This window comes from Microsporum canis, genomic scaffold (assembly GCF_000151145.1).
Source record: "Microsporum canis CBS 113480 supercont1.8 genomic scaffold, whole genome shotgun sequence".
Lineage (NCBI taxonomy): Eukaryota > Fungi > Ascomycota > Eurotiomycetes > Onygenales > Arthrodermataceae > Microsporum > Microsporum canis.
In genome coordinates, this window is record NW_003299162.1 from 919,320 (window position 1) to 932,748 (window position 13,429).

Genomic DNA, 13,429 nt, shown 5'->3' on the forward strand with positions numbered 1-13,429 from the left:
TTTGACACAACATTAAATGTTGCCTTTGGGGCCGGGGGAAAGAAGGGAAGTGGTTCTGTGTACTCCGTACCAACTAGCCATGTAGCTAGTTAACGGTTAACCACTCACGGAGTATATTTCCGTTGTATATCTTCTATAACGCTTGAACAGGGTATCTGCAACAGATGAAGTTGTTGGTATGCGGTGGTGATATTCAACTGCCTAGAAGAGTTAACTCATCACGTATTAGTTAAAGGCGGGCCTCCTTGTCCTCCTTCACTTATGATAATTCGCTTCCCCGTTGACAGCCACGAAATAACGACGGGATTGCCCTGTATTGACTGATTATCCTCTTTAAGGGTTTACACTGCATTTTATTCCCTTCCATGTCTCAGCATCCTGCAACGACTTGTCCATCTTTGACGGAATGCCCGACTCCCGAAGGTATGCCACATTTAAGCTCTCTATACCGCGGCCTCAAATGATAACTCGTTGATTAGAGGGCTACGGCCAGGAATGCGGGTACCCTATGATAAAAGGCAGAGGGTTGCATCCTATCCGTTTGGACGAAAACCGCGTTGTCAAGTCGAAAATGGAAGATACTGGAGAAATCCAGGCCATGCAGCCTACCGCCAAAGCAACAACCATCCCTGTTCCGAAAGTCTTTGAGGCGGGATGGTTCCAGAAAAGCGGCGAATGGTGCGATAAAAGGTTTTGCATCGTGATGGAATATATACCTGGAAAGCCTTTGAATGTGATATGGAAGGATCTAAGTGAAGATCAGAAAACGAACATTTGTCTCCAGATCGATGGATATCTCGCTCAACTTCAGAAACTAACGGCAGATCGGATCATGGCATCCGATGGCGGTCCTCTGGATGTGGGGCTTTACCAAAAGCGTTATTTGGGGCCGTTTGACAGTGTCAAGGAGTTCCATCAGGCCTTGAGCAAAGCCGAGCCGCATAACTTGGGTGACAACCACAAGATCCATTTTGCTCATGCCGACCTAGCTCCCAGGAACATTCTGGTTGACGAGAAGACCGGCAAGGTCAATGCAGTCATCGACTGGGAGCGGGCAGGTTGGTATCCAGAATATTGGGATTACGTCCGGATGAGCTACGACCGGTCGATGAAGAAAGAGATGGGCGCTTATACCGTTCTTTGGAAGTCCCTCTCCACGCGCCCTTATGAAGACGAATGGGAAGCAATGCGGGATCTAGTTTTACGAACGATCCCTCCATATCCAGATGGAGTTCGGGAAGAAGAGCGCCCCGATACTTCACCATCGTCTGCCTCTTATGCAAGAGAGTTGCAGAAGGGGCATGAAAATGATACTGAATTGATCAACTAGCGTCACTACTATATAGCAGCAGAGGTAGATATGGACGACAAGCTAAATTTGCCTGCGCTGCAGAGTATACATGGAGATATGATGAGATGGTCTATCTCCTTGAACCTGTATTCGGGTTCTCTTTTCTCTCATTGTTCATGTCGAAGACATACTCCGTATATACATGTCAGCTTAAAAACCGATCCCGATGGAAGAACAGACTATTAAAATTAACCAACCAATTCAAGAGCATAATAATCTTCTTGGAACAACGTTTTCTTATACAGAATTCTTCAGACGCCGTACTCGTTTTCATACCAGAATCATAAGCTCAGCCGATACCCCCATAGGCTGTTTCACCCTAACAGTATCTGCATAGTGCCGACTCGTTGCAACGAGCCGAACGTGTCCGATAAAATAACTATATTAATAGAGATATATAACTAGTACCTCGAAATAAAGAGTATTAAGATCTATATTAAGAATATATAGAAACTACAAAAACTCTATATTCCGCTATGGAGAGGCTGCGGTCACGTGTTCTCCAAACATCCTTCGAGAAAAAACCTTTGATTTTGACGTCAGACGAAGAAGACAGAGAAGACGGAGAAGACGGAAGAGACGAGAGAGGAGTGGTTGGATGTCTGTTTGCCCGTGTATGGCCTCTGCTCGTGCGCCGTTGCTGGTCGATAGCCGTTTCTTCCACGCAGTTCGGCCTACATTCAGCAATAACAGGCGCTTTCACGCCTCCCCGTCACTCGGAAGATACACGTCCACACCCAAAATCAACACAGACAGCCTCGCTGAGACCTTGGAAGACCATAGAATTGCCAACCGTACAGTGGTGCGGAAGGTTAAAGTGCGCAGAGACCCGGACTGGTCCTCTCTAAGCTATGGCCTTGCAACAAGGAGCAGCAGCAACCCACCCCAGGAGTTACACGTCGAAACATATCAGCAATTGCAGAAGCTGCGGAAGCTGACGAAGCTGACAAGCTATACAAAGAAGTTAAATACCCACCAGCTGAAGCAACTCTACCCCACGACGTTGAAATCGAGCCCACGGAAGACTGAGCAGCAGAGCGTGCAATGCAATTGGCTGCAGTATATGAACGAAGAAGAGTCAAAGGATGGATATTCACGACTCAATGATGAAATATGGGCGTTTGAAGGGTACATGTCTGAGATTCGTCAGGAGAAGGAGACGGCGAGGAGAGTGATTAGTGAGGTGGAAGATATCATAAAGCCCATTGGAGATTCTACTCATCAGCGGCCGATGTTGGTTGGATCAAGGTACACTGGCATGAATATGCGGAACTCGAACGTTGACTTGATGATTCCTATCGAAGACCCGGGTGGTCTGCCTAGCAGTGCACGGGGGCCGAGCGCTACTCGTCCGAAGATTACGGCTATACAAACAAGCCTTTTGTCCCAAGCTGCGCGCCTTCTCCGTGCAACGGGGACATTCTCCGGTGTTACAGTACCAAGAGGGCATGTTCCTTTCGTCTCGGCCGTTCATTCTGCCACAGATCGAAGAGTGCGGATATACTGTGGCGTCAAGCCCAACTCTGGTATGGAATACATCTTGAACTACAAAACAGAATTTCCTGCCCTACGGCCGCTCTATATTGCTATACGGATGATTCTGGAAACTAGAGGGATGCTTGGTACCAATAATCATACCGTTGACCCATATGGACTGATTATGATGATTGTGGCGGCACTGAAGCTAGGAGAGGGTAAATTTCATCGCCACGACCTGGGAAGGCAGTTCTTGCACGTCCTTCGGTTTTATGAGAACATCGATTTGCTTCGTTATGGGATCTCTGTTGACCCGCCGGAACTTTTCAAGAAGAGGACACATGCTCGGTCTCTAGATACTGAACAATTACCACATGTTCGAGGCCAGAAGAGTATTTCTAAGAGATCAGTCACCCGAGGGAATGAGATGCTATGCTTACAGGACCCGGCGGATTTTATGAATGACTTGGGCATGTCGAGTTTCTCTGCGACGAGACTGCGAAGGGTGTTTGGCGAGGTATATGCTGACGTCCTGGGCAAGGTTGAGGCTTGGGATGGGGAGGCTCGTAGGGACAATGAGCTGATGCTCAATGACGGTATTGCAGCACCAGAGAGACCCAGTCTGCTGAGGTTTGCTCTTGGGTCGAACTACGACCATATAGAGGCTCTGAGGGATAAAGCTATTGTCGAATGCTCATAATAGCTGATGGAGTATCTCATCTCACTCTTTATAACTTAAAGTATCTCTCCAATCTATAAATGCGTCTGCCAATACCCAGTCTAATTCCAACACCTAAAGTAATGTACAGCCTTCACTCTTGAGGTATAAATAAAGTAGCAATAAAAAGAAGAAATGATCTCATCTGAAACAATGGTAGAGACGCCTCCCCGAAAGCCACTTACGCCCTCTCTTCTACCCACTTGGCCAGCCACTTCCTTTCGATCTTCTCGCTCTCCGCTCCCTCCAACCCCATGCCTACATCCACACCGCCCCTCTCGTCAATAGCTAGCCGCACCTCTTCGGCAACCATCTTTTTCACCCCACCAGCACTAGAAATCAGCTTGTCATCTGCAGCAAGGTATTCCATCCATCGCCGCAGTCTAGGTCTATACACCTGGTCTACCAATAGAGTCTGTACGAATCCGGGAACAGGCAAATCATGCCTCTTCCTCAGTCCAAAAACGACACAGGATCTTAAAACTTCATCAGTGCTTAATTCCGAGACATTCTTGATCTGTCTAGGTGACGACGGGGCAAGCAATGCCTGTTCTTTTGCCGAAATTCCCTGGAGAGCAGCGTCCTTGTAGATAGTCCTCTTCCCGCGTTCCTTAGCTAGCTGTTTGGGCATGCGGCATGTCATTGGTGTTACGCGATTGCCAATTGCTAGCACAACGAAAGGAGTCATTTCACCGCATAAAAGGAGAATGAACGCAAATGGGATGGTGCGGCGGATATCGTATGCGCTGCGCCTGACGAGTTGGAAATCGCTTCTTGTCAACGACAAGGTAGGTGTTCCTGCATTCGTCCATGGTGATCGAGGGATATACACGGGTAGACCGAGCTGTTTTCGTAAGGGAATAGACGCCTTGTAATTGGCATATACGTTCTTAAGGCCGGTTTTGTAGAAACCGAGATACGCCTTTCCGAGAGCAAAGTAGTAGGAGAGTTTTCCTGATGTCTGCGGGTTGGTCTTTGAGGGTAAATCGAGGACCGCGGGGCGTGTGCTGGCGGGTGCGTTGACGGGGGAGGTTATTGCGGAAGATGATGCGGAGGATGATATGGCGGAGGAAGAGGATGGAGAGGATAATGGCGCGGAAGAGGATGTGGATTTGGAGTTATATGAAGGAGGTGGTAGCAATCGAGCGGCGCTGGAACTGAATCCCCTGTTTGCTGGGTAGAGGCACCCTAACCCAAGTGTTCGGGCTGGTGAGTGTCTGAGGTTCAGGGAGGCAGCAACATTGCTGCTTTTTGGGAGCGTAGATATCATTATACAGAGGCGGAAGAAGAGAAAAGACGGGAAAGAAAGTACAAAAGGAGAGAGACACAAGTTGAGTGAGTAAGAGTGAACAAACCAGCAAGATTCAAAGACGATAAAAAATTACATCCAAAAAGAGGCCGGAAACTTTATTTGGGGGTGGGCCCATGCCAAGATTTTCCGCTCCGGGCTGCTTACTTAATATCAACGTGGGAGCAGCCAAAATTGAGAAGAGCAAGAAGATTTCAAGACTGATAGTTCTTCATTCAGTAGTATCAAGGAAAGTACAAATCAAGAAAACGCACTCAAGAAGATTATGGCTGATATAAGCCTTTTTTTTGTGGTTTTTGCCGTTTTTTATTTTTTTGCTTGAGTGGTTTGAAATTAGTCGGATCATGTTCAAAAATTGTAGGTAAATGTCGGAGAGGAGGTGGGTGCATCGCAAGCACGAGGTAATGCCAGTCACCAAGCCAGCTATTGTTGCGTCCGGTGCTCCACTGCGCTGGATGAGTTCTCCCTAAAAGACAAAAGTAAGAGACAAGAAATAAGAAATAAGCCGAGCCCCCAATATCCAAAAAAAAAAAGTCAAAAAGGTAAAAAACACCGATTGAATACATATAACATAAGAACTGTTGACAAGTCGAAAGTCGACAGTCAATGTATGGCCTTATCAGTGAGAGAAGAGCCCGAAAGAAAATACAAATGGACAGAAAACAACTTCCAATCTCTCTTCTTAGTGTGACGGAGCACCATTCTCCCCGCCGCCTGTGTTATCCCCAGCGCATTGCTGTTGTCATTATATGGATGAATGGATTACTTCCTCTCTGAGGCCTTTGCAACTTCGGCAAACTCCTCATCGCTTGCGTCCAGGATGTCGTACTCCTCATCAGTGAGGAAGCTCTCGTCGTCTTCTTCCGTGTTCTCGATATCGAGAGTGAGGCTGTCTACTTCCGCGGCCAAGTCGACAACTTCAACGGGAGCGTCCATCTCGTCGTTGAGGGTGGAGGCAGAGTCTGAAACATCATCTGCGTCTGGGTTGTGCTTGGACTGGGTCTCATGCACACTTGCAACGGGAGACTCCTTCTCGAGAGTGGGGAAGACCATCTCTCCCTTCTTCTCTATAACCCCAGCGGTTTGCTCAGTAACGGTGATGTCACACCACAGTTTATGACCAAAGGCCACTCCGTCGCCAGACTTGAGGCGCCAGTAGGAAATTGCCTTTCCAGGGCGAGTGGGGGCCTTCATCTGAACGGTAAATTCTGCCTGCTGGCCGGGGTAGACTGGTTCAGACAGATGCTGGCTCTCCATTGCACTGACCAGACTAGAAAGGCTGATAGCGTGAGAGGTGTCAACATTAAACATGGCATCACCACCGACGAAACGGGCACTGGTACCAGCAGGCCAAGCACTGGGACCGGGGTTGTGCAAGGTCCAGGTCTTAGTGAAGACTGCATTTGGTGGGAAGGGGTGGGAGTCGGGAATGGTGTCACAAACGAAGCGGGTGTGAAGGCCAAAGGGGTTCAGGCCGCCGGCGGTGACCTTGTGTGCATCCTCAGCTGGGGCAGGAGAAGAAGCGACGGATTCATATTCCGAAGCGGGCTGGTTGACAACTTCTTTCTCCTCGATGACTTCCTGTTTCTTGTAGGTGATTTCTTGCTCTGAGTCGTCGTAGAAAGCATCAAGCGACATTGGAGGATGAACCTGTGTAGCAGCATTGCTGATGAAGGGGGGGATAGTCTCGGTGGCGGCCGACTTGACACTGCCAATTTTGGTCTCGGGGCCGTCTCTGTCGCCCATTCTCTCCATCACCTCACCCTTATCATTCTCGCCGTATGCAGAGACAGAGACGTGCTTGACGGCAGATTTGAACTTCAACAACGGATGAGTGTTGTTGTGGGTGCTGTTAGGGTGTGCCTCACAGGTCTCACAGAAGTCGGTGTCATGGCAGACGACACATTTGTAGCGGACGCCAGTGATGTACTCCTGGCCCATCTTGTCCTGACAGTGGGCGCCGTTACAGTAGACGCCAGTATGGACCTCTGTATGGGATGTACGAGGGGCGATAGGCAAAAACAATGGGACAAAGCGGTGGCTTGGATGGGTATATTTCACATCACCGATGCAAGCGGCACAGACGTCCCAGTTGGGGCAGTCGAGACATTTGTAACGCGCGCCCATGATTCGCTGCGCCAATGTTAGAAAACAGGCCGAGAGGAACATGATAGGCGTATGATGAGAAACTTACACAATCACAGACATCACAAAGAGCGGAGTGAATGACATAGGTGTCTTTGACTGGCTCCGACGGCTCAGGCATCTCGGGCTCTAGTAGAGCTACAGGCTCGGGCTTGTACTGTGGAACAGCACAGTCCTGCTCCGGCAATGGCTCCTCCGACTTGGTCGACTTGGTGAACTTGGGTCCTACGATTTCGGTGGTGCTGGTGACCAACTGCCCGTCAACGAGGAAGCGTTTGATGAGCCAGTGGGTGCCCGCTGGACAGAGGTGGCCGGCGTCGATACACTCCTGGCACAGGTCATAATCACCCTCCTCGCAGACGTTGCAATGGTAGTGCTCGTTGGGGATGGAGGCCTTGCAGCGGTTGCAGTCGATCAGGATGGCACAGCTGTAGGTGGCGGTGGACGTGTTTGCAGGCAGTGGAGGAAGAGGAGTAATACGGCATGTCCTTACTGGCGGAGAGGGCGATGGTTCATGTCGATGCAGGACAGTCTCCAGGTAGCTGGCACGGGGACTGCTCATCTTCTCTGGTCCGGTTTCGACTGGCTCTGGGGTATATCCAGTGGCTTTGGGCTCTTGGAGCACTTCTGGCTCTGGTGCGGGCTCGACGATCACCTCGGGCTTCTCGGGCATCTCAGGCTCTGGTTCTGGCTGGACACGATCAACGTGGATTCGTAGCTTGAGCTTGGCCTTTGCAGCTCTATATAGCTGCTTGTAGACGGCAGGGTGCTCGCTGTCGAGGGTAAGGAACTCGCCAGCACTGTCAGAGTAGCGTCGCAGGACGACGTCAGTTCCGGGTGGAATATTGAGAAGTCGACGGATCTGGGGACAGGATTAGTACTGAAGTAATACGGATTCTCGGGGGGGCTTGGTGATGATTTTGATGATGGCGAAACACTTCAGGCGGTGTTCCACGGACGGGGCGTAGGTAGATGACTAAACATTGCCTATCCTGGACATGGCGGTGAAGCGAGACCAAAACGGCTACACAGGAAGGAAAAAAAAAAAAAGGACAAGACGGTGAAGAAGAGGGAGAAAGGCTTACTCGTTGGGGGAACGTGTGAGCCCCCAGGTCTCTTAGAGGGACCTTGAAGCGTCTGTTCTCACCGTCGAAATGGGCCTTGACGGTGATGAGAGTGTCCGGGTTGACCGGGACGTTGTGAGCTGGAGGCATGACGGTAGGGACGCCGAGTTTCAACCTAGTTTTTATCTAGATATAAGAGTATGATGTATTGGGGGTCAAAGGAGATGACTATTCGATTGTCGAGGTACGTTCTCGAGATGACGGGAGGGGAGGGGGAAGAAGAAACAGGATGGAGGTGGTGATGAAGAGCTGAGGATCAAGTCGACCAGTAGCACCAGGCAGCCACTGCAGTTCACGTCACTGCAGCCACTGAGCCAGTCTACCGACGACGACGATAATGCTGTCGATGCTGTTCGACTGGGAGATGATCGAGTGTTGTGAAGTTGTTGTCTGAAGAAGACAGACCTTGCTCTCTTGTCTGTCTCTCCCTCGTTCTTATATAGAAGAAGAAGACGACGAAGAAGACGAAGACGACGTCGTCTGGGGGAAGGCCATCTTGTTCTGCCGCTGTACGGTAACTTTCGGCTTGCCCGACGCTCCAGCGGTGTCTGCCTGTAAGGGGCTTACCATACATACAATCTAGGCCCCTTTAGGCATGGTGGCAAAGCGGGCGGTGGAGAGCCCAGGGCCGGCAGTGCGGAGAAGGAGTTCGAGAACCATCAGATGTACTTCTTGCTACATACAAAAATGTATGGCAGGAGAAGTACCTCCTATGACGGAACGCTTTGCTGCCTATTACATCACCTTAGTCATCATCTACATAGAACTCATGAAGATGTAGATGATGAGATGTAGATGAGACGTAGGACTACAGGGTATCTTGATAGCTTCAGTTGTTCATGCTTCAACACTTCCTAATCAAATACAGCCATAGATTAATACAAGGGGGAGAAGGGGAAGACCGGTAACTAGGATACACACGCTGAAACGGCGACAGAAGAGACCACAGATGATACGGCCTAGGAAAGAGAGAGATGGAAGAGAGACGGAAGATATGGAACAGTCCGAGTTAAAAGACGTAGGTAGATAAAGGTATCGAAGAGAAAACGAGAACGAGAAACAGAGCCGTCGCCTGCATGCTAAGCATTCCAAGAATATGAAGCAGATGAAGAGATGATAAAAAGGATACTATGTATGAGAATAGATGGATAAAGGAAAAATAATGAAGAGGGGAAAAAGACAGGCCGAGCGAAAGGAAGAACGCTAAGATGCAGGGTGAAGAGCAAAATCTACCTAATAATAATGGAGGAGAAGGAAGTGAGGATAAAAACAAACAGACAACGCCAACCAGAGAGCACAGAATATAGAAACGGAAAGAGGATAAGAAAAATAGAATATCACTGATAGTAGACGGGTCCATTTTGTTGCACCGGCATCTGAGGAGGGTAGTAGTATGTCGGCCCCGGGGGGGTCATCATCCCCCCCATACCGACTACGCCCTGTCCCTGAGACGGAGCGGGAGGCTGGCCGCCCACGCTGGCACCCGAACTCGAACCGGGGGCCGTCATCTGTGATGCATCGTAGTAGTACACCGTCCCGTTGGACTCGTGGGCCACCGTTCCCGGGCCAGTCGGTCCAGCTCCACCAGGCGTGTAAGGATACTCGGTCCCGGGAGCTGGAGGGACAGCATACATGGGCCCAGCAGGGTATGGCTGGCCGTAGTATGCCTGCTGTCCCGGCTGGGCAGCCATCTGCGGTTGCTGGTACGGGATGGGCTGGAAAGGAGCAGCGTGGATGGCCCGCTCGGGGATCTGGGAGAGGGGCGTGGCAGACGTCGGTGGAGGGTGCGACATGTGGCGCATGTGCGAGTAGACCGGCATCTGCTGCATCGGCATGACCATGGGGACCTGCATCGGTATGGGCACAGGCATGGCCATTGGCATGGTCATGTCAGGCGTGGGTGCAAAGCCGTTCATTGGCATCTGATGTGGTACCTGGTGGTGGAACGGTTGGTCGGTCTGCTGCTGGGCGAACTGGTATGCAGATGCCGACGCGGCAGGAGACTCGATATCTGCTACCGATACGGTCTTCTGCGGGCGTGGCTGGTGTATGGGGATCGATGGATGAGGCCGGTTTTCTCGATACGTCGGATTCTGCGGTGGGAAGAAGGGTGCTGTCGATGCGGGTGTCGGCACAGCTGTGGGCTGTGTCTGTGCCGGTGCCTGCGGTGGGCCTGGCGGTTGCTGCGGCTGCTGCTGTTGCTGGACTTGGGCAGGCATGGCCTGTGGAGGGAGACGAACAACTGGCCTTGCATCCGGGACGACAGGCCTGGACATGGGCACCGTTGATCCCAATGGTGGAGTGGCGCCATTGACACTGACGTCCCTGCCCATAGACGAGCGGCGGGACATGCTCATGCTAAGGCTGGCGCTGGGTGTATGCGTTGGTGCATGGCTGTAGACGCTGCCGGAGTACACGCTTGTCCGCCTGGAGTAGAATCCACCACCGCCTCCCCGGCCCCTCCCACGGTACGAAGCTTGCTGGTTTGGACGGAGAGCTCGTGGGATGAAGATGAAGGACCGTTCGGTAGATGGGAAGATATAGCGGGGCGCCTGTCCAGGCAATGAGATCCGGACGGGCTTGTCACGACGAAGCGGAGGGCGGTGTTGCGGGAGGCGGGTGTGTTGCTTTTTGGGGACGGCGGAGAAGGAGATGGGCGACTCCATGCCCGGTAAGGAGACGATGACGGGGACATTGCCAATCAGGATGGTACTCGAGAAAGATCTGTTGGGCGGTGACGTGCGAGGAGCAGTGGGAACGGGTTTGGAGGGATAGCTGTTACTGCTGCCGTTGTTGGTGGTACTCTGGGGTGGTCGATAGGGCGGTCGGTTGACAGAGTCGTGTAGATCATGACGCCAGGGGCTATGCGTTATGTCAGGCTGAGGTTTCCTACAATTTGTATCGTCAGCACGGGCACCCACCAAAGGATAAAAGAAGTAAGTATGTACTCACCGGAAGACATTGCTGTCAACGATAAGGCCGTGTGGCTTGCCCTTCATCTGCTTGCCCCGTCCGCTGCCGTTCCCGTTTCCAGACCGGTTATCGTGTAGGAAGAACCCACCTCGAGTGGGCACAAATGAGGGATCACTGTTTCTCTTCTGGATATACTCCCCGTGTTCCCTTCGTTTCCGCTCCGTAAAAGACTCTCTCTGGCTGCCGGCGCCGTTATTACCACCATCACCACCGCCGCTGTTGGGCCAAGGATCTGCCAGCTGGTCAAAGTGTATCTCGTCCGCCTCCTGCACCGGCCCAGCTGTCTCTTTGGACCCATTCATCATGGCGTCTGTCTCTGCAGTCCGCGCATTGAATAGGCCATTCCCTTCGCTGCCTCCGCCCTCCTTCAAGTTCCCTCTGCCTCGAGCTGTCCGTGCCCTGCCCTCTCGATCTGTCCGCACCGACCGGCCACTGTCCAGCACGGCCTTTTCGCCTTCAGTCTCTGTGATCTCGCCGTGGCCGTCGCCCCTGTCAACCTCGTCTCTGTCATCCTCGTCGTGGGACTGGGAGCTCACGGTGGCTTCGCTGAGCGAGTCGTCCTCCACGGTGGCCGGAAAACTGTCTTCCTCACCCTCGTCGTCGACTGTTCGTCGGCTTGCACCGATCCTGCGGCGATGATACGGTGCCATCTATCAGTGTATCAGTATCCCGCCTCGTAGTCCTGTGCTATAGCAGTATAGGTAGAAAGTAGAGGCAAAGTGGTGTCAAGAACGCAGGAAGCAGAGTAGCACAGGCATCAGCAAGGTACGTATAGCCAGCTTCCAAAGTCACTCTCCATCCACTTCTCTCTCACACACGCTCGCTCGAACTTTGGGCTCGCTGGCACGACTTGCTGGCGGCCTTTTTTAAAAAAAAAAAAAGAGCTGCCCTACTCCCGGCGGGGCGAAGTAGATGGCGAACTTATGAAAAGTAAAAAGTACACCAAACAAGGCCCAGCAGGAGACAAGCTGGCAACGACGTACCTGAGTCAATCTGATCGCTCGTGTGCGGCAGAAGCGTGGAACACAGCAGGCAGCGAGTGTCTGCTGTCCAGCATCGGGATGGATTCTGAGGATGGACGGGAAGCGGTGGACTTTTTTTTTTCCAGCATCCACTAAGCCAGCTTGGATGCCCGAAGGTTGGAGGGTTTTGAGGCCGCCGACTAGCAGGGATCTACTCGCAGAAGAACCATGTAAGAGTCATACTATGTAGACCGGGAGCAGAGACGAAGACGATAGAGAAGAAGGAGAGAAGATGAACGATGAAAGACGAAGAAAGCTGAAGTTGAGGTTGAAGTTGAAGACAAGTTTCGTGCTTAGTCAGCGATGACTTCATGGTGAGAGAAGAAGAGAAGAGGTGAAGTAGATGAAGAGAAGAAGAGAAGAAGATGAAGAAGGGAAGAAGAGAAGAAGATGAAGAAGGGAAGAAGAGAAGAAGAAGAAGAAGATGATGATAAAGAGAAGAGACACGGCATGGGTTCCGTGACTTATACAAGTGAGAGCGTTGACTAGAGACAGCTCAACCACGGCTCCCTGGCGGGCCACGGCGGATGCAGATGGCAGGCTGATATACCCCTTGATGCCGGCGATGGTCTCGGAATAGTGACTGTCTATAGGTATGTCCGGCTGCATAGAGATATAGACGTCTCTCTCGATAGCGACACCTCCCGTTCACCATGGTCTCCGGACCCTTTCAACTGCCCCCTGACCGGCCGATACCTGGAGGACTGGAGCAGCCCTCGCTCTCACGCCGCATCTCCTGCTGCCACGAGCATGACGGCCGCGAGTCGACGACGGTGGAGGTCTCGTCTCACGCGAGTGGCACTCCTGCAGGCCGAGAGGTGGTGCGCATCACCACCCGGTACACTCCTCCGCCGCCCTGGAAGCCGCGCAGTTCTCGTCGGAGGCGGCGTAGGGAGAAGGGAGAGAAGCGGAGGGGAGAAGCAGAAGAAGGCGAGGCGCTGAGAAGGCCGGTCTGGAGTGTCTTGCGGGCTTTTCTGGCCAAGTTGCTTGCCTTCTAGCTGTCCTCCTTCATTACTACCAATATACACCATATACCTTCAGTCCACCGCAAGAAGCAAGCTTTCCCTTGGCCTGCATATGAAGTGGCCTTCTGGAGTTATACGGGCTCTGTATAGTATCTCTTCTACTGCTATGCCACGAGAAGTCCATACATCATCACTGCCGCCTCTATCATGTCTCTTCCTTCCGATAGCCTCGTTCTTACTTATGTCTTCTTCACTCTTTACCGTTTGAAAGACGAGCTTTCTCTGTTATCGTGGACGCTTTCTACCAGTCACTGTTTACTCCAGAGTAGCATAAGAGGCCAGAATT

The 13,429-nt window shown here is 51.7% G+C and overlaps 6 protein-coding genes across 6 annotated transcripts; 3 read left to right on the forward strand and 3 right to left on the reverse strand.

Moving 5' to 3' along the window:
• Positions 1–365: 365 nt before the first annotated feature.
• On the forward strand, positions 366–1,330 carry MCYG_08269 (conserved hypothetical protein; the record flags this gene model as incomplete). The annotated part of the gene is made up of 2 exons (XM_002843140.1): positions 366–423; positions 480–1,330. The coding sequence occupies 2 exons, from the start codon at positions 366–368 to the stop codon at positions 1,328–1,330; spliced, it is 909 nt and encodes a 302-aa protein (XP_002843186.1).
• Positions 1,331–1,827: 497 nt separating this feature from the next.
• On the forward strand, positions 1,828–3,527 carry MCYG_08270 (conserved hypothetical protein; the record flags this gene model as incomplete). Its single annotated transcript, XM_002843141.1, has 2 exons — positions 1,828–1,951; positions 2,020–3,527. The coding sequence occupies 2 exons, from the start codon at positions 1,828–1,830 to the stop codon at positions 3,525–3,527; spliced, it is 1,632 nt and encodes a 543-aa protein (XP_002843187.1).
• Positions 3,528–3,726: 199 nt separating this feature from the next.
• Positions 3,727–4,815, reverse strand: MCYG_08271 (conserved hypothetical protein; the record flags this gene model as incomplete). The annotated part of the gene is made up of 1 exon (XM_002843142.1): positions 3,727–4,815. The coding sequence occupies one exon, from the start codon at positions 4,813–4,815 to the stop codon at positions 3,727–3,729; it is 1,089 nt and encodes a 362-aa protein (XP_002843188.1).
• An 801-nt stretch (positions 4,816–5,616) lies between these two features.
• Positions 5,617–8,213, reverse strand: MCYG_08272 (ZZ type zinc finger domain-containing protein; the record flags this gene model as incomplete). Its single annotated transcript, XM_002843143.1, has 4 exons — positions 5,617–6,987; positions 7,049–7,861; positions 7,959–7,991; positions 8,085–8,213. 4 exons carry the CDS (start codon positions 8,211–8,213, stop codon positions 5,617–5,619), a joined length of 2,346 nt encoding a protein of 781 aa, XP_002843189.1.
• Positions 8,214–9,460: 1,247 nt separating this feature from the next.
• On the reverse strand, positions 9,461–11,746 carry MCYG_08273 (extensin; the record flags this gene model as incomplete). Its single annotated transcript, XM_002843144.1, has 2 exons — positions 9,461–10,985; positions 11,076–11,746. 2 exons carry the CDS (start codon positions 11,744–11,746, stop codon positions 9,461–9,463), a joined length of 2,196 nt encoding a protein of 731 aa, XP_002843190.1.
• Positions 11,747–12,771: 1,025 nt separating this feature from the next.
• MCYG_08274 (uncharacterized protein) lies at positions 12,772–13,116 on the forward strand (the record flags this gene model as incomplete). The annotated part of the gene is made up of 1 exon (XM_002843145.1): positions 12,772–13,116. The coding sequence occupies one exon, from the start codon at positions 12,772–12,774 to the stop codon at positions 13,114–13,116; it is 345 nt and encodes a 114-aa protein (XP_002843191.1).
• Between the last annotated feature and the right edge of the window lie 313 nt (positions 13,117–13,429).